At 35.8% G+C, this 20,758-nt stretch overlaps 1 protein-coding gene across 1 annotated transcript in view; it reads right to left on the reverse strand.

Annotated features, from left to right (window-relative positions):
* Nucleotides 1–950: 950 nt before the first annotated feature.
* The window catches only part of LOC150094956 (MAGUK scaffold protein dlg1-like), a 256,608-nt gene continuing 236,800 nt past the window's right edge, over nucleotides 951–20,758 (reverse strand). The window contains exon 5 of the mRNA XM_090411159.1: nucleotides 951–1,018. Within this exon, the coding sequence (XP_090267285.1) occupies nucleotides 951–1,018 (68 nt within the window). The remainder of the gene's footprint in view (nucleotides 1,019–20,758) is intronic.

A 20,758-nucleotide genomic window follows, 5' to 3' on the forward strand; every position in this document is an offset into this window, starting at 1 on the left:
AGATCTGAAAGGATTCTATATTTGTAAAACAATACCCCGAAATATTATTTGCACTAATTACAATTAACTATTATTGATTTATTCCAGTTTTTAAGCAGGAGGAGCAAGAATCGCATCAACATTAGTAACTTACACTTTACAATAATCGTTTAGTTATTTTTGATCATTAAAAATACACATTCGGAATAAATAATGTCCTCAGTATAATAAAAAGCTTACACTGCTTTTAGGACGACTTCCTGTTTAAAAAATGTTGCTTCCTACAAAATATTCCACCACATGCAATACTCAAATTCCTGATCGCCCGATTTCATGGTGGTGTATGCAAATACCAGTTCTGAAGGCAACAGATTGCATTCGCATCTTTTGCATATAAGATCACAACATCACGTGTCATCTACATATCAAAATCACTAATTCGCTGGAAAAAGAATTATAATAGTCCTCTTCGTGATAAAATTAAGGATTGCTTAACTTTGTCTCAAGTATTTTATCTTCAGCAGCGAGAAGCAAGCTGTTAGCATTTGAAAGTCAACGAAATAAATGAAACGAATAATTCATTGTGACCACTTCTGCCTCAACTGCTTCTGCATCGTTGCTAAATAAACTGAATCGAAGTTTTCTCTGCCTTACACACAGATAAGTAATTACCGCTACAATTAGTTATTTTATTTTACTAAAATTCAATTAATTCGAATAGCAGTTTGTGACGCATGAAACGTAAATGTTCGGTACCAAGTTTTAAATAAATGTTATACAAATCTTAAGTAGAAAAGCTGGCAAATCATAACTTTTTACCGAGTTTTATCCATCCATTTTACAGGGTGGATAGAAAGAGAGATTGCATTTTAAAATCGATTTTGAAATACGACACACAAGTGTTCCTTTGTTCAATACTGAATTTCTCATGACGGTGATCTGTCTAGTAATTTTATACACTAGGATGATCGTTAAAGTTGATATAAAGATGAAGGTTTATTTATTTCTAGAATAAAATCAATTTCAACGTAAAGTGACACTGTAAGTGAAAATAATAAAGTTTAAAAAAATATATCTAACTGCTTTAAATGACAGATGTTTAGTATTACGTCGAGGCAGAGAAGCGAGTATACCTGCAACGGATCCCCCCCCCCCAGCAATTGTTTTCTGAGGAAGAAGGGGGGAAAAAAGTTCTGAGTTCTGGCGCATCGATCAACCATCTCGCAAGGTTTTTTTTTGTTTGTTTCAAATGCCCACGTTTTGAATATTTAAAGTAGCATCTTGACCAAAAAAAGAAAGTTTGACAAATATGCCCCAGTAGGTCTATCCCCATCCTTCCCAGACTTTCTTGGCGACTCATGAAGAGGAATCCAACCTAGATGTGTGGTAAGATTCCCTGCCATTCTTCATACGGGATCTCTGGTGCTATTTGTATCAGAGTAAGGATTGAAAGCTAAAATCACAGAGAACGGTGATAGAACAAAGCCAGTAAAACAAATAAAGAAATATGTCTCTGAAAGACAAATCACAAACGTGCTTTTGTAATAGCATTTTTATATACTAGCATCATTCATTATAATGCTAAACGTGGAACCGCTTCTGGTATTTGTACAGCAGACAATTCTGCTTAATTTGGCCATTTAAATAGTTCGTCTAAAAGGATACAGTTTAATATATTCTAAATACTAAATTTCAGTGAATTTCATGAAGACAAGGAGAACTAATTATCATTTCGAAATGTTTAGCCAAAAAAAAAAGGCGAACAGAAAGAAAGAGAAAAATTATCATTCCATATGGTTTTGCTAATAAAAAGGGAATATATTAAAAAAAAAAAAACTTTCTTTATGCAGTCTTGCACAAGCTTGATCAAAGAATATCATTACCTCTAATATACACGTGAATATATCTATGCATTCATAGTATATACACATTAGGATTGGTAGCCCTTTATAACTTTTACATCCAATACAGAAATATTCCGAACTGAATTTACAGATTTTCGTTATTCAAATAACTAATGGCAGTAAGTAATTCGAAAAATTTCATGTCGAAACGCATTTTGACACAGCATTTCATACATGTATTGTTTTGTCTAATTTTGCTACTACAAATAGTTCGATTATAATCAATACTGAAACAATTCGAGAAATTTTAATACAGATTCTAAATACTCAATTTCAAGTAACTTTCATCAGCCCAATGCTGAATTTCTAAAACCATTTTACCAATTAAAATACCGAATCTAGGATGTATGTAACAGGAAGATACGAATGTGGTCCAATGAATTTTTTTTTTGTTGACAAAATGGTCTAGCTAATATTACAAATTCTGCACTCACTGACTGAACTGTAGATCTGATAATTAGAATTTCTATTAAAACGTGGTGAATCACTTCAACTCTGGTGGCAGAACAAACATGTCTAATGTACAGAACCCAAACCAAAACTTTTTCTTTCATTATAATTACAATGTTTTAATGGGGTCAATGTGTTTTTTTCGCTATAAATGGACTTTTTTCTGAAGAAAAAAAAGAAGATTCGAAACAATTTTTCCTTGACTGGAAATTTAACATTCAGAACCATTGGACGATTTAATGATTAAATCATCATTTTAATAGATTAAAAATTAGGTCTAACGGTGCATATCCAAAGTTCAACTGTTCTGGCGTCACTAGTTCTAATATCAAATGCATTTCTATGACTGTCTGCAGGTCATTTCCTTACTTATAAAAATATATAATTAAGTTATAGCTATATATAATTAAGACATGTTTTGCTCCTATGCATCCATGCAAATAGCTTGATTAAAACAAAACTGGAATGAACAGTCAATTTTCGTAATAATTTCAAATACAAACTTCAATATAAACCTGTCTAGTTATAGTTCTGGCCTAGACTTAAGCACAGATTTAAATATATCATATTAGAACTAATATCTAAAAATGAAGTAACGAACGTAATAGAAAAGATGAAAAGTGGTAAGGCATGTGACATATAGCAATAGAAATGCCTATGACAACTAAAGAAATTGCTGCTGATAAGTTGCAAGCGATCTTTTACAATGTGCTAGAGAATGAAGAGATATGGTTTTAGAATAGGTGGGAGTATTGGACATCATATTTTTATCTTAAAGAACATCACTGAACAAAGCATAAAATTTAAAAGCTCGTTATACCTACATTTTAGATTTTGCCAACGAATTTGACAGTATTTGACCGCGTAGATAGAGAAACATTATGGATAATTATTAGAAGCTATGTAATTCATGACAAATATGTTAATATAATAAAAATGTATAAAGGAAGTAAAAGCTGTTTATTGCATAGCAAACATCAGAATAGTTTGAGATAAGCATTTGGTAATTTCTGGTTTGCTGTTTAACATAGTCATTTATTGGATTACGAACAAAAAAAAAAAAAAAAAGTGACAGGTATAAGAAAAGGAATTAAATGGAATCCTATCACAGCTGGAAGATCTAGATAACAATTTTGTTAGCAAAATACACTGATATTACACACACAAGCAAAATTGGAAGCACTGTATAAAACAGCTGAAAAACGTTGGTTTTAAAATAAATATGATTAAAAAAGAAAAGTTCAAAAACACAGGAAGTAAATGAAGTTTCAAACAAGATGTCTGCGTAAAATATTTAAAATATTTTGGCCCCAGCATACCATAAACGTTGGGATTATATAAACAGATTGAGTGAAAAATATCACCTGTATTAAAAAAAAAAAAAAAAACGCAGCTGGAAATGGATTGGATGACTAGAATAGGCGGCAGATAAATTCTAAGAGTAGCTTTGATATGGAGTCCGGAAAGAAAAAGTAAAGGCCCAAATTAACTTGGCAGACAATGACAGAAAAAGAAAGAAGAATGACGGCTAGTTAGGAGTGCTGGAGAGAAGCAGAATTAGTGGCAGAAGACAGAAGGTATCTGGAAGATACAAGAAACCTGTCTTGTGCATACATAACAAACTAAGCTAATAAATACATATGTACGTATCTATTTTAAAATGAATGCGTCTAGAAATATTGCCAATAATAATAAATAAATAAATAATGCTGGATCTAATATCCACTCGGACTTTATATAAGGATTTTAAAACGGAATATGTGATCATAAACATTTCCGACTAGCTCTCCGGTAGTTGCCCACTTATATATATAAAATTTTGACTATAAAAAGTGGGATTTATTTGCGGTAATTCAATACTGTAAACGACATATCCCATCTTTTCTAGTGAATATCATTTAAATAGCTCATTTACGAAAATATGATACTTTAGCTATGGTAATAAATAAAGTACTGAAATTGCATTAAAGGTCAACACACACACGCGCGACAGGAATGCGATAGTTTTAGCCATAGATAACCAAAGAGTTCAAGTCACTTTTAAATTTATTAAACAAAAACAGTAACATCAGTCACGAGTCTGAGTGTCGGCCAAGGACGTCTCGATGACATCATTAATGGAGGTCCATTAAGAATAATGTTTTTTGCAGGCTACTGCAAGTGAAGTAAGGAATGATATGAATGTATTCGAATAACACTGCCATCGTAGAGCGAAACGGAATTGATAAGCCCTGACGGCCGGAATTTGGAAGGCCATTCGGTATTCACGCCATGGCACGCTACGAGATGTGAACAGTCGGGAAGCGTGGTAACAAAACTTTTATGGTGTCTACGGTCCGCGTAGAAAATCAATTGCTGCATGGGCGCGGCTTGAGACATTTACAAACATCCTCATTTCACAGGCAGAGAATCTCTGACGTAATAGACTGTTGCTTAGCGACATCAACTGGTGTATAGTAGAATGGACTAATTAAAGTAATGCAAGCAATGAGATGGTGTTGCAATAATAAGCAGTGGTCACAAAACAACACCTTTGTAAGAATAAACCTACAATTGTCAGTGGTTTCGCTCTCATTCAAGTTTAACTATGATACAAACATTATGTGAAACTTCCTGTGTACTCAAAACAAATGTTAACAAAGGTTTCAAACATACAAACTTTTTTAAGCATTTAAAATTCGCATTTAGTATTTAACTCGGTATTTCGAGGTTTTATTATTATCTTATATAGCAGTATACCATGCTTGTATGGAATAAAAATCGATGCAGTTCGAATTTCCCTCCCACACACGAAAGCAACTTTCAAAATAGGACTTAACTAATGTATATTTTTATAGATCCACCGATAAAAACGAACCACAAGATTCTGCTTTTAGTAAAATGCTACTCTTTTAAGTGAGATTTACGTATTTCCATTACATCTGTGTATATATGTACATAGTGGAAAGAGATACGCACACAACCCAAAATCACTGATTAGGAATGCTGTAACGATGACTCATCGAGTTATTTGCTGCTAATTCTTGTATCTTAATCTCCTGGCTTGAGATGAAGAAAAATTACTCTAAAGAGCATTTTAAGGAGGCTTTGAAATACAAAGATTTCTGATTTAATAAGAAACGTGTAAATCGGAACGCGAATATCTAATTTAAAATACACGAAAAGAAAGTTCTGAAATATCTTGGATAGTATTCCGCATCACTATAATGCATCTCTTTCAAAGTGCACTGAGGATATTCCTTTATTTGGAATAACATTTCATTTAGCTTGAGAAGCTAAAAGATGCATCTCCTAAGAAAATCCGTTGCGATGTTCTAAGTTAGAAGAATGAGAGCTCTAATCCGTTAAAAATCAGAGTTAAAGCTAGCGAAGAAAAGAGATGTGCAAGCGTAATAGTCTTATCTCCAAACAATTCCAAAACTGATATTTTTAGTGAATATGCAATGCATAATTCATTACTGGGATGCTCTCTCTCTCTCTCTTTCTCGAATGAAAGGCAACGAATTCTGAAATCCACCCCCAAAGTTTCTACTCATGTTTTTATCTCTTCTGAAATGCGACAACGAGGTACAGTAAATGGAGCTTTTTTTTTTTTTTTTACGGATTAGGGTATGTGTGTGTGTGAGGGGGGGGGGGGGATCTCTTATTTGTTTTTTCGGCATCATTCAAGAAGATATAACAATGTCAAGGAATGAAACAGGGATTGCTTAGACTCCCATCTTAACCCCCCCCCCCCAAAGGGTAACTTGAAATATGGTATGTATATATATATGGTATGGAAATATGGATAGCATACCAACAATATATACTATCGCAATAAATACAGTGTAAAAAAAACATCAAATGATAATCGAGTATTCGAACTCTGTGTGTGTTAAAGTCCCTATAAAATATATTCCCAATTCATGAATGCATAATTAAGTCTCGAGATGATTTCATCTGAGTAAACTATTTTTAAAATGAAAACAGCACCTAAATGGAACGGTCAATATCACATCATTCATTGAATCTGAATAACGTCTAATTGTAATATAAAAGGATTTTTCTCTACTAGGGAAGCGGAGGATGTAAGAAAACTAGCAACAAAACTTAAATTTTTATAGTAGAATTATACTTGAACATCACGATTTTAACACTTCACCATTCTCCTCTCCAATCAATTTTTATTATCTGAAATTTTATTATTTCAAACTTAAATAATAAATTATGTAACTATTACCATCCCGATATTCAATAACGCCTACTCAAAAAGGAGACGATCTTCTGAGTAGAACGCAATAATGTTAATGCACCTCAATTCGAATCAGATGTGAGGAATTCATGTTAATAATATATATTTTGTTCACAAGATATGAATAACTACAATTTGTGACTGGATCAGTCTTTCCATAATGGATTGAGACTACAGCCACTAGTAGATGAAGGAAAATTACTTTTTTTTTAATGCAATATCACAATAAGATTATAAATCTGAAAATAGGACAAACGTGACACTTCAAAAACACATCAAACCTTCAATATACAAGGTGATGGTCTCTCTCACCGAGCGATGAAAAAAGTTATCTTTCATCGAAAAATATTCACAAACATCCCTGCTGCAGTGTAATTCGAACATATAGCTTGCTAACCACCAAAGCCGACAATATGGATGCGATAAAATCTGTCCCTGAATTCGGATGTATATCGTATATGAGATGCAGTCTATTGATCTTTCAGGTTTTATAAACTGGCAGTTTTCAAAGATTTTCGCGTGCGAATGCAATTTCCAATGGAAATGAAATTGAGGCTGGTTCATTCAAAGAAAATAATAGTTATTTAGAATTCTTGAATAAATGTCACTGTTGCACATGAATATAATTTTCATCGGCAGCAAATTCAAAGACTAATACTGAATAATCTAGTGGTAGAAATGGACTAGCGTGATATTCAGTTTCTGCTCTCACGAGCGAACTTCTTAATGTGACTACCTAATTTTTTTTTTTTTTTACTTATATTAAGTAATTATTATTCAAAATTAGTTTGACGCAAGAGAAATTCTCCACCAATGCAACGTGAGGTTTAACTAACCTCCAAGAAATAACTTCGTTTATAAAGGAATATTGATTTTTTTTTTTTTTAATTCACAGCCTGTAATAATCAAATGCACCACACCACCATCTTTTACAGCACTACAGAGGCCACGTGGCAACGTATCTGAGTATCACTGCTTATTTTTATTAACATGTTTTCCTAAATGTAACGAAAAGTAAACCAAATTATGAAGTAAATCTTAGTCCTATCCTTTGAAGCTTGTATGCGAATGAGATAAGATACATAAAACTAAGTTTTCCCCAAAGTGATAAAAAAAAACAGTAGAAATATTAAAAATGGTAACAAAATGCTTTTATTCTTTTTTTTTTTTTTAACCAAAACGGAAAAAAAAAAAAAGAAAGAAAAATGCTTTGGAAATTTAAGTAAGTAAATTAAATTTATACTTTTGTAACAAAACAGCTTTTGAAGACGATCTTTGAAGAGTGAATACGGGACGAGGGAATTCACCGAAGTGATTGCAAAGAATAAAAAAAAAAAAAAAAAATTAAAAAAAATCACGACATCCTACAGATGAAACATTTATTGCGTGTTGTCCTGTCATATTTCTTAAAAGATATCTAAAAAGAGGGGGCGAGGAAAAATCTGGCATCGCCGCAATACATTTTGTTGCACATTTCAAAACCATCAACTAATGTACAGTACCAGATGAACACGTTATCTCTTCCCAAGCAGCAATATTGTTGGCAAATTCCTGCAGAGAAAGCGGATAGATTCTCCATCAAGCTGAGACAGCCTATATTCATGTACGACAGAACAAAACAGGGACGAGAGTCCATTTAAAATTACTCCATAGAAACGTTTTTTTTTTTTTTTCATTCCAACTCAGGATAACAGATAAGCCACTACAGCTGCAGTTTTCCCCAAAAAACAATCTGTACGTGCACCATCGTCTCACGCAGCGATTACATCTCCGAAATGTTTCCAGTGGTTGATCACGGCGTATGGTCACAATAGTAGTGAACTAACAACCTCTGCCTACGATGAATTATAAATGTGGGTGTTACTGTAGGAATACATGACACTGAGAATCTTTGGATTAGCGTTAGGCTCTACTGAACTGCTACTTCATATATACGCCTTCCGAGAGACAGTTCTGATTTCTTTAGAACAGTATTTTCCTCGGCAGTGGAAGGACTTAGATGCTTCCCTAATCCGGGTTCCCTCAGAATACTGTTGCATCAAAAAAAAAAAAAAATCCACATTTCGTTGTTTCTTTTGGATGAACTAGTTATTTTAAAGCAGATATTTGCCACATCCTAATAAAATTAACTACAATGACATCTGGAAAACTTGACAATCCGTAGAGAAGAAAATATCGCGTTTTCTAGATGTTGAGTTGCCCAGAAAAGCAGTATTGTATATACTACAGAGATCAGTCAGCCAGTGATTTCTTAACCTCCTGTGTATAAATTTATACTATGCCAGTATCTTTCGACTTAAGTATTAGATACATTTTCAAATATGATCACATTTCAATAATGATGACCTAAAAGGACGTTACTTAATCTCAATATTTGCCAAGTCGACTTGTTTTTGCATGGGAATGTTTCGAATTATTTTTATTTTATTAAATGCGAGGCATTCATGAATTAGAGAATACAATGAATAACTTCTATTAATTCCTGTTATAACATAAAATCATTTCAATAAAAAAAAGAAGAAAAAAAATATTGCATACTATAAGCAAATCGAAGCATTTAAGAAGTGTTTTCCAACTCAAGTGAAAACTGTTTTCAAATAGCCAAATTAAACTTCGAGCAACGAACAATAACAAAACTGTTCATCTAATCATGCATATTTATTTATTTTTTAATAAATAAAATGAAGATCCATTCGTAGACTACACAGCTGAGAACGTTTGAAGGAAAAGCTTACATCTTTTTTTTTTTTTTTTTGACTGACTGAAACCGAGAAAACAGATAAGTTAATTTAATGGAGCACACAACATGTTTCGTCAAAACGACTTCTTCAGGTGTAATAACACTTAAAGCAAATTAAACACACACACGCACACACACAGAGGATGATTCAGAACTATTGGGCATGCATTGTATGACGAAAAGTGCTTGTTTAGGTGTGTTCTGTCACCCTTTAAAGTTGGCCCAATAGTTCTGAATCGAACTCAAGCAGTGAAGCGCTAGAGGGCGCTTTCCAGTGAACACTTATAAGCGCTGGTTTTTGCAGTCGTCGTTATTTCTACCGTGGAGTGCAAAAAAGGATGGATTCTTGCACAAATCAGGAGAAGGCTGACATGCATTTCATTTACGGAGCTGCGGACGGGAATGCGAGGGAACCCCAAAGACTGTACCGAGAGCGCTTTCCGACCAGACGCGTGCCTGATCGTAAAAACTTTCAGCGATTTGCACCGGTATCTGTGCGAAATGGGCTCCTTTGTCAGCGGCATGCAGGATACAGGGCGTGCAAGGAGTGTGAGGACGCCACGTGCTACAGAGGAAATTCTACGTAGGGTTGCAGATCGTCCTGAATGTAGCACGCGAGCAATTTCCCATACCGTACGTGTACCCCAATCGACGATGTGGCGAGTTCTACGAGACGAACGCTTACACCCCTACCATGCACAGAGGGTGCACGCCTTGACACCTGAGGATTACCAGCCTCATGTGGATTTTGCACAGTGGTTCCTGCAGCAGACTGCAGTGCAGCCGGACTTTGATGCACATGTCTTATTCACTGACGAATGCACCTGTACACATGAGGGCCTTTTTATTACCTACAATTATCATGTGTGGGCGAGCAGAAATCCGCAAGCCACACGTCCACGTTCGTACCAGCGGCGTTTCTCCATAAATGTTTGGGCTGGAATCCTACATGACCATTTGATTGGCCCATACCTTCTGCCAGCACGGCTGAATGGGAGAACGTACCTCGTATTTTTACAAACGGTCTTGCCAGAATTACTGAACCCTGTTCCAGCAAACATTCAAACATGTATGTGGTTCCAACACGACGGAGCGCCACCCCATTTCAGCGTGGATGTGTGGAACGCCTTGGATGCAACCTTTCCAAGACGATGGATTGGTCGGGGTGGTCCCATCGCTTGGCCACCACGATCGCCTGATCTCTCATGTCTGGACTATTTCCTATGGTGGCCATATTAAAAGTCTGATCTACGATAGCCCCATCGATTCCAATGAGGACCTTATTGCCAGGATTTCTATTGCCGCTGCACAAGAGAAATGCCTGGTGTTTTCGCCAATGTACGCCAATCACCACGTCGAAGCAGTGAAGCCTGCATTAATGTTGGCGGTCGCTCTTTTGAGAAGTTTCTGTAATTTGTTCAATAAAAGTCTTTAATTTATGTTTTGTAATTTCTGCAATCGCTTCAAATCTCCTCTGTCATTCTTGTGTTTCTTCATTTCCTGACACAGTAGTTGCTAACCCCTAGCGCTTCACCGCTCGAGTTCGAACCATGCATTGCATGACGAAAAGTACTTGTTTAGGTATGTTCTATCACCCCTTAAAGTTTGGCCAAAGAGTTCTGAATCACCCTGTATAAAAACACTGCGCCATTATAATAACAAACTTGTAAACTGAAGTTAAGTTTGAATTTTCGTTATAGTCCGTTCTGTAGTTCTATTGTTGTGCAAATGCGAGCGTATGAGTTCACGCGTACGCCAGTATCTAATGACAGAACTATGCGAGTCAAGCAGACTATAACTGAGGTTGCTGTTGATGTGAGAAGGGTCTAGGACAATTTCTTTGGATTCCACTATGCGCCGTTCCACTTCATCGTGACAAACAAACGTTTGGCGTTGCGTTCCAATCTACTCCGTGTTGGTTGCCTTCATCGTTTGTGTTCACTGAAAATAAGACGTGACTTGAGAGTGCGCTTGCTCTGATTCTATTGCATGAAAATGTCTCTCTAATGTTCCTCTAGCCGTAGGATGATTGACTTCTCAGTCTGGCCATAGTATGGCCTCCCACAATCACATTATTTTATATACACCGGAAAACTGAAGATGGTTATGAGTTGTTTTGGGTGGCTTAGAACTGACCTTAGTTTTGGAAGAGTTGAAAAACACGTTTTTATATTAATTTTTTTTTTTTTTAACAAAATTCTTCCTAGTTTCCGGAGAGCGAGCTGATGTACGGTAAAGAAATATAACCCTTGGGGTTGTTAGGGATCTCTGTGTTGTTTCGAGGGCGCTGGTATAGTTGCCTCTTAATGTTGTTGGAAAAGTATCCATTATTTAAAAAAGTTCTTTCTAGATATTTTAGTTCATTTTTTAGTTCTTCATCAGACAATACGGAGCGAGCATGGTGAGCCAATGTGGAAACGATACCTAACTTTTGTGCGGGATAGTGATGTGAGGATGCATGTAGGTATCTATCCATGTGTGTTGATTTCTTGAAGATTGAGATCCTTAAAGAATCAAACATCTTAGTAAGCTTCATGTCTAGAAATGAAAGGGAACCATTTTCTTCAATCTCGACGGTAAATTTTATGTCTTGGTGGAAGTTGTTTAAATTATTTAGGAAGATGAGAAGATTCTCTACACCATACTCCCAAATAAGGAATATACCGTCCACGTAGCGTAGCCATGTTCTAGGTTTTAATGTTGCTTTAGAGATGGCTTTTCCCTCGAAGAAAATGTTGGCCGCTATTGGAGACAGGGGGCTACCAATAGTCCTTTGTTCTGTTTATAAATTTTCTCTTCGGACTTAAAAAAAAAAAAAAAAAATATATATATATATATATATAACACTTTTTGTATAAGAATTTGTGTGTGCACTTGCGCGTACACACATTCACACAAGTTCCTATTGTGAATCAATAATTTTGATATAACATGGAATAATTTCTTGGTGGGGGGGGGGCATTTATATCTAACGAAAACTAGACTGTTAGGTACAAGAAATTGTTACCAACGTTATTCCATTGATTGTATGATAATAAACAATACTTATATACTCAGAAATATATAATCAGTCCTCGAAAATGTCTATTGATATAACTGAAAATAATAATGCTATTCAAGTGGGCTGCAAATAATACCTGGATTTATTTGTTCGGATTAAAATTTTTCACCCGGGACAAGGCACAGTCACTCATTTTACGATGATTTAGTTTTCATATCCTGCTTTTAAAACCTTAGCAGTGTACATGTTGCATATGAAAACACAATCCAAATGTGAAATAAGGGTAAGCTACAATAAAACGTTCGATTTTCAAGCAGTATGAAAATCACCTGTTAAACTATTTGAAAACTGAATTTAAAAGACTAATCATGCTTTTATGAAGACAACCAATGATCGCCAATACACACAAGCAATTTTGCTTACATGCAACGAAATCAGAAGACGACCAGTAAATGAAATTATACAAAGCCTAGCATTCATTCGACGAGTTGGCAATGATGTTACTGGAGGAAACAGTCGTGTAATCAGTGTATAAACGTGATCTGGATGCGAGATTATCAATAAAGCTCTCGCCTCCCAAACAATCAAGAAAAGAAAAGACAAAATTGACAGCCAAACGCACAGTTGGCACCAAGAAGATAATTCTATATACACGATTTGCATAAATCGAAGCAATAAAATCCCTGGTATGGTATACAAGAGTGGCCCATCAACTAAACCAAGTACCGTATTTACAGAAAATATTTATCACTCTAGAAAAAGACTTGAAAGATTAAATCTTTAAAAACTCAGTAGGTTAACATATACAAGACTAATTTTTATTAATCAACTAGTTTCGCAGATTCTTCAGGATTAAGTTTACAAAATTAGACGTAAAAATGTTCATTCCCTGTATAGTGAACATCGTTAAAAAGTAAAACAAAGGAGATGATTACATGTAGCTTCTGGAATAAGAACAGTCTTCATATGAACGATGTCAAATATAAGCATTATTGCCGATCTAGATTTTGCTTTACGTATCCCATCGCTGACAAGTCAGAATTCAATTTTCTTTGATAAAACAGCCCATAATTTAGAAGAATGAAACTTCAGATCTTGCTGCACTGAGTAGATGAAAGAATAATTTCCGACAAGGCCGGCCTGGGTGGTTAGCGTATCCGCACTCCAACCAACAGACTGTGGTTTCGAGTGCCCTCAGAGTGGTGACGATGCATGCTCGCATCTTCCTGTAGAACTGCATATATCAGTTTGTTCTGAGTAAAGAATGGAATGTATGTCTTTAAAAAAAAAAAAAGCTTTCCATTGTTTTCTACTTCAAGCATGATACTGATTCTACAATGGAAGTAAATTCGGCAAAGTAAAATTCTTCCTTGGATCTTGAGCTATAGAGGGAATATCATCAATACATCTGATACATTTTTTTTTTTTTTTGAAAAGTATCACCTAAAACTAGAAAAAAAGCTTGCCATTCAAAGAATTCCATGTATGTGTTAAGCCAACTGTTGAGAGATAGCTAACTCATTAAAAAATTAATTAAAGCAGCTCAACATAGATTACCTGGCGAGAATTCATGTAGCACATTATAGGAGTCTAGAGCGAGCATAAGGCGACAATGCAATAATAGAAACAAATAGCCAAATCTTATTTCTGCTCATATTTTTGTTATACAGGGGAGAAAAAAAAAATCTAGCTAAAATAGTGCACTCAATCCTGAATCGGTTAATACAAATTAATACTGTTATGTGGACACCGAGTATCGATAAACGATCACCCATATCAGCTACTCAAATGAAATTTATAGACGTTTTTCTTATAAGAAATGAGTTAACAACAAAATACAATTTATCAGAACACGAGTATACAATCGATCATATATTAACAATAGATGTAAATTAGAGGGGAAATGAAGATAAAAATATGGTTTCCCATAATTTCATAAATCTTGGTTGTATTGGCACGATGACCTTCTGAGAATCTCGCAACGTTATGGCGCCTGATGGGGGGAAAATAAAGATTGAATATACATGTATTCAATCATATTTTCTTATTAGCGGAGATAAAAGAGAGACAATCCTTTTTTTTTTTCAATGGAACTTGGGCGAGAAAGGTACAAGTGATCGATATTTTTCGTTTCGTGAAATGTGTTAAATGAAGCAATAGAAAAATCTTGACACTGGAATGACAACTGTGGGGAAAATAAATAACTGAAGTTTGCTGATTATCTTTTAGATGAGAATAAATCATTTTCAAAATATCACTATAGAATTTAACTTTATCTTCACAAAAAGCGACGTAACTATAAAACGAATTAATCAACTTATTAGGAACAAAGGATGGCATATAAATTATTAGTAAAGTCGGAGTTTAATTTTTGTGTTTATTTTTTTGTGAAATTAAAATTTTTTCTTTAAAATGTGAGTGTTCGGAATAAAGCTATTGAATAAAGCTACGCTGTGTAAAGCGAGTTTCTTAGGAAACCATAATAATGACAAATACGAGCTGAGGAAAGCGTCTATAAGACAAGTATAACGAATGTTGAGAAGGTGAGCGCTCAGATCAACGGTATTTTTTCGAGTAATTACATACGCCAGCAGCACTTTTATTAAAGTTTACTCATGTGTAAAACACTGATCCAGGTCGACATTGATCAAGCTGCAGAGAGGCTTTAAGCCACTTATCTCCCGATTCCCAAGAAAGTGTTGGTGTAGAAAGCTTACTCCGTCCATTTCATGGTGATGTACTTCTGGCTGGAATTGCTTTCGAGCAAAGAAAGACCAGTATATTCCGCGTATTGGCTGCATGTTCTCCAACCAGCTTAATTTATGGAAGGAAAAAGCCTGTCAAGCTCTGTATGACACTGGCTAACTCATTTTTAGTTGACAAAGCGCTCATAAATTTGCTAGCCTCCTATCACAAGATGATGATGAAAGGAACGTACCTGTTGATTATGTGCCACTTAGGAGCTAACATCTACTAAGCACACTTAATTGGAAACTTACCGAAGGCATCCAAGAACAAAGATGAGAAACTGCGATGCGATGTGAAATTATTGATATCTGAAGCAGAAACGCTTTCTGCTAAAGAATTTGTTGACTTCGGTGAATCAAATAAAAGTTCGTTATACCTGCCCTCGTGATAACCTTTAGCATTTCAGCCGAAAGTAAGACGAATTACAGTGTTCTCCATAATATGCACGTTGAATCGGTTTACTTTAGTATTTAAATCGTAACAACAATGCAAGCGGTTCGTAAAACAAAATTGGAACCACTACCCCCACCCTGTATCTCTCAAACCACCGAATGGATATTTAAGTTATACCTGAAAATCAGCAAACCTTTCTCTTCTACAGATCACTTTTGTATCATAATTCGATGTAAATCAAGGGAGAACGGAGATAAGCACACCATGGATAGCTGAAATCGTTTAAAACTAAAGAAAGACCAATGGATAAAATTCGCGGCAAAACAGCGAATTATAAATTCCTCCTTGAGAGTAGATCTCGCACATGCTGAAACGATCCCACGAGCACAATGGGTCAACTAAAGCTACTGTATAAATTAAATCTAACTTCCATAAATAAGTACCTTTTGCTGCAGAGAAGGAGTCTGAAACTTATAAACAGATGCATCAACACCGCGTGACGAACTATCTAGCAAGTTCATGCAAAATGGATTAGACGACGCGATGACGGATTTGTGCAATACACGAATAATACATAGGAAGGAAACACTAACAGTACTATGAATGCCAGTGCTGGTAGCTGATTATTTGGGCTGCGAGTAATGGCAGAGAGAATCAGACCGATTATGCGAATGAGCTTCGAGACAGAGATTTGGTTTTAATGACAGCACAATGGAATGCAATTCGATTATGAACATCACGAAGATTCAGAGGTATACGCCGATTTAATGTACTATAAACAGAGAAGGTTACGAATCCTAACATTTTACTTTCTCAAATAGCATACACGATGAGAAGAATACTAACTATTACATGAACTCACACTTCGTTTCGGTTATTTGCACTCGAAACGATATGCTTCAACGGCACACAAAATCTCCCACATACGGACGTGAAATAAGTTTCCTTCTCAGATACGAAACTTTAATTTATTCCGACTCAACAATCAAACTATGAAAATAAATAAGTCATAGATGATATGTTTATGGTGATAAAAGGTTTCGAAAAGTTTAAAGCAAAAGCACATAATCCCAGAAAGCATACATAACCAAGGAAGAGAAAGAAAACGGAAATAATAATTTTGTTGCAAAATTTCGATTCATGAGATCAAAACTTAACCTTCTAAGACTGCAAATACATCAGAATAAACGGAAATAGTACAATTCAATGTCAACTAATGAAGAACATACAAAACGGAAGTCACTAATGGTGACTGTGTAATCAAAACATTTGAAGCACAGCAAATCTCTCTTCCAATAATCCACTGGTTTGTTCTCAGACAGAATTATGAGGCCACGCCTTCAAAATACTGATGCGTATGAAAAGCTTTAGATTTAGCATTTTACTGCTTGAATAAAAACAACAATCTTTGCAATGCTTATGATTGTAGCTGAAATAAATTGTAACTGGCATATTTTAAATCGTGAATTTAGAACACTTAACTACTTTGATACTAGTTAAAGAACGGTGACGTCACACGTTTAGTGCATTAGATATATAAGTCGTCTAAAAGCGTGAGGCATTCTATTATTTCGGTAGGATGGGTCTCGAAAGTTTGACATTTGAACTGCAAGCATTAAAGAAGCTGAAACCCCCCCCCCTCTCTCTCTCAAAAACTCACACACACACACACACAGAGAGAGAGAGAGAGCAATCTATTTGCATCAATTTCTGTAATGCAGTCGCGCAATACGTTGCTCCACACCCACGCAGAGTACATTTCGTGTTGTTGGCTTCACTGCAGGACTTAGTGCATCAACAGAGAAGAAGTGTTGCGCATTTCGTGCATGAATGATTGCATAGCGCAAGTACTTCAGAAGCCGAAAATACATGAAGCAGCTAATTCCAGCAATCATAAGGTTATTCTTATCGAGATAACGTGGAGATGGCACGAAAATCTTTCGTCCAGAGTTAATAATTTCTAGGTGGATCAGTCGTGCGGATACGGCAGAAATTTTAAATTGGATTATTATCATCATTAAAGAGTGGAAACCTGATCTTAATGCACTATTCAGTAACTGATAACAATAGAGTAACGATGACAGTGTACAAGTTATAGACTTCTCGATTATTTTTTAAAGATATAAAAAATCAAATGCTTAATTATCATAAGAAGCCCAAAAGGGAACAATGAGCTTGATTCAACGAGAAATTATATTCCTATTTTCATCTTTGTTTTAGTGAACTGTATGTAAGGTGTCCTTCCTTTCCTGGATGGGACTCTGTCATTAAGTTACCTGTATACAGAAATCCCAGAGTCTAAACAAGTTTTCATTTATGTAGCAACCTTCTAAAAAGCGATGTAATTTTTTCTTATCTCAATGCGTGAGTACCGTGACGTGGTCTGCAAACTCTTTTTCACATTGGTTCACAATTTTTTATTCTTTTCTTTCTGCAGTTACTTTTCCCAGATTGCAAATAAATGGTAAGTGCATACCTGCCACGGCAGTGATAATGGACTTCATCTTTTGGAGATCGGATAAATGAAGTAATCTGAATATTAGTTTAGAAGGTAATTTTATTTTATAACTGATAATTCTGGGTATTTTTCTTTCTTTCTTTCTCTTCCCCCAAACTTACTCGACTGCAAGAGGTTACTAGTTAGGGTTTTAAATTGTCTACAGATGAGATCAATTTAGGGGAAAGTGAAAGTTGCAATGCTCAGATTTGTTTACGATAATTGAGATCACAATGCATTAGTCTACACGCTTCCATTTAATTAGAATGCAAATGAAAAGCACTTCTTCATGAAAAAGAAATCTCTGCTCGGCGAAGTTCGGGTTCCCCAGGAGGAATCTCATTCGCTCTGTCAATGCCAATTTTGTACATTGTGTGCGTAAGAAATCGCTACGCAATTGTAATGGCAAATTACCATGAAAATCAATTGTTGATATTATGAATTACTATCATATAGTGACTAATTTCAAATCTTAATTTAAATTTACAACTTAAATGAGTACTTCCTTCTATAACAAATCACATGTATGTGTATTGTAAAGAGTGCATTTGGCTGACTAATCCTGATCTTATAACTTCCTGAGTCTAGCAACTATGCTTTCTCTGAGCACGCGCATATACATATGCACAGAAAGCGGAAGAAATGTTTTACCCATCTGTCATCACGACCATCCCGCAAATGTCCCCGCATTACCCAAATGACCCCAAAGCTAGTACCACGGTATAACCGTGCAAGAGTGGACAGCTATCAGCGCCGAACGTAAAGTTCGCGCCGTTAGCGGGGAGTGAGGGGGGGGGGGGAATTACAGAAGCCACGAGCCTATCTGTTCATGGCGCTACTAGCTGACTGGTCGAGGCCAAACAACTCCACAGGCAACAGCGCAGAACTATCTCTTTGCTGCATGCACAACTCTGTGCCAGCGGAAGGGGTTGTGATCCGTGACGGAGAAGACTACTCGAGACAGCCATCAGAGCTGATCACCCCAGTAGTGTGTTGAAAGCGAGGTTTGGGAAGCCGCGACTGGGCACACGGTGTAGTGTCGTTAGTTAGCGTGATGCCCTCCAGGTGCAGACTTGGGGGATTGTTGATAAGAGTAGAGGTAAAGGGAACACCTAGCTGCGACAAGATTAATTGTAACACATTAGTTGGCTAGGAAAAACATCTTGCGTGCTCCTATCGATTTCCTAAAGACGGTGTCTAGTTAAAGAATTTAATTACTGCGAGTTTTTTTTTCCCCCACTGCAAGCCTCAAGAAGCGTTCTTTCATGTATGAGAATGGCACGCATCTACCGCATACTTCCTTATCTCTTTCTCAAGTCATACTTCACTATTTTCTCTGCATTATCGCTTGCCTACATCTCCATCTCGACACCACCAATGCAAGGAATGCAGCCTACTAAAGAAATGAAAAACTACAATGGATGCTGACGCGAGAAATTTTTCCCTGTTCAAGGACTACATGATCCCATTATCTTGTTAAACAACTCCCGGTAGCTTTTGCGATTACGCTACTTAACAAGGACACTGACGGAGCTGCAGTCCAGCCAGTCGAAGTAACTACGAATAGTGAGCGAATAGGAGTGCATCAAGGCAAAGTAATTGGTCTACCGCTAATAGGCACGTTAGCGGTCAGTAAGTCTTTCGGAAGAGACAAATAGGCTCGGCAAGACAGTGATCCGATTGAGATGGAAAGAAGATGAGGAAAACTACCATCGCAAAGTATTTAAAACTTCGCTAACAAGGATAACCTGAACCAGAACTCCACAAATGAGTTCTTTTTCTTCTCCGTGTAAAGCAATGCACGTTGTGAAAAGCGCTATAAAAACAATTTCGAGTAAATAACTTCTCGTCTGCAGTCATTAGTTACGAGATTTACGCGTGAGTGATGTGGATTCACACCACACATTTTTAAATTGTTAGCAACGATCCCTTAGGTCTTATAAAGGAACTGGATTATATGTTTACTCATGTCTACCATTATGAAATCAGCACTTATCCTTTATGAAATACAACTACTGGTTTCCTATACTTTGCTTGAGGCCTCATACTTTGTTCATCAAGCCAAAATTCTCATCATTCCGTTCAGTTGAATAATTTAATGCTTCAATAATATCCGACACGTTCACAAAAGTGATTTTTATTAAAATAATTTCGCAGATTCCGATTTTAGGGGGATTGCAGACCAAAGAGTCTGAAAAACTAGTATGTTTAATAAAATTAATGTGTGAGACACACCGAATATTTTTGAAGCACGGAAAATAAGCAAAGCTTAAAGACGAAATTGTTTATAATTCTATTTGGCTTCTTTTTTTTTTTTTTTTCAGTAATACCAGGAGGGAGTTATTTGCTATCACTAATCATTTGATTCAAACAGAATCAAATGCCTAGCAGAATATCATATAATTCCAACCACCACAATATTTCTTCCAACCCAGCACTTTAAGAATTATTGAGTAGTCGAACATGAACAAGCAATTGTTGGTAGCATCAATTTTAGTCGATCTCAGAAAAATATCAAGTGGAATTTTTTTTCTCAGTTTTCAAATAAATAAAATAACTAACATGAAAATAATTAAGTTTTCATAATGAAACAAACCTAAGTCCATAATTTTCTCTAATAAAAGAAAATTTTGTAGTTTAGTTATACTGTGTTTTAAAGTTTTGGCTAGCCGTATTAAAAAATAAGTCCTGCCACATGATTATTGCGAAATTGATGGTATATATCGCCGTTGGTTACTTAAGCCACATCAGTAGTTTATCTTTTAAATGCCTTCAGCATTTTCCCCAGCAATTTCTCTCTCTCTCTCTCTCTCTC

The sequence above is a fragment of the Typopeltis vanoorti genome, chromosome 21, assembly GCF_054136105.1.
Source record: "Typopeltis vanoorti isolate ZY-2024b chromosome 21, IOZ_Tvanoo_1.0, whole genome shotgun sequence".
Taxonomy (NCBI): Eukaryota; Metazoa; Arthropoda; class Arachnida; order Uropygi; family Thelyphonidae; genus Typopeltis; species Typopeltis vanoorti.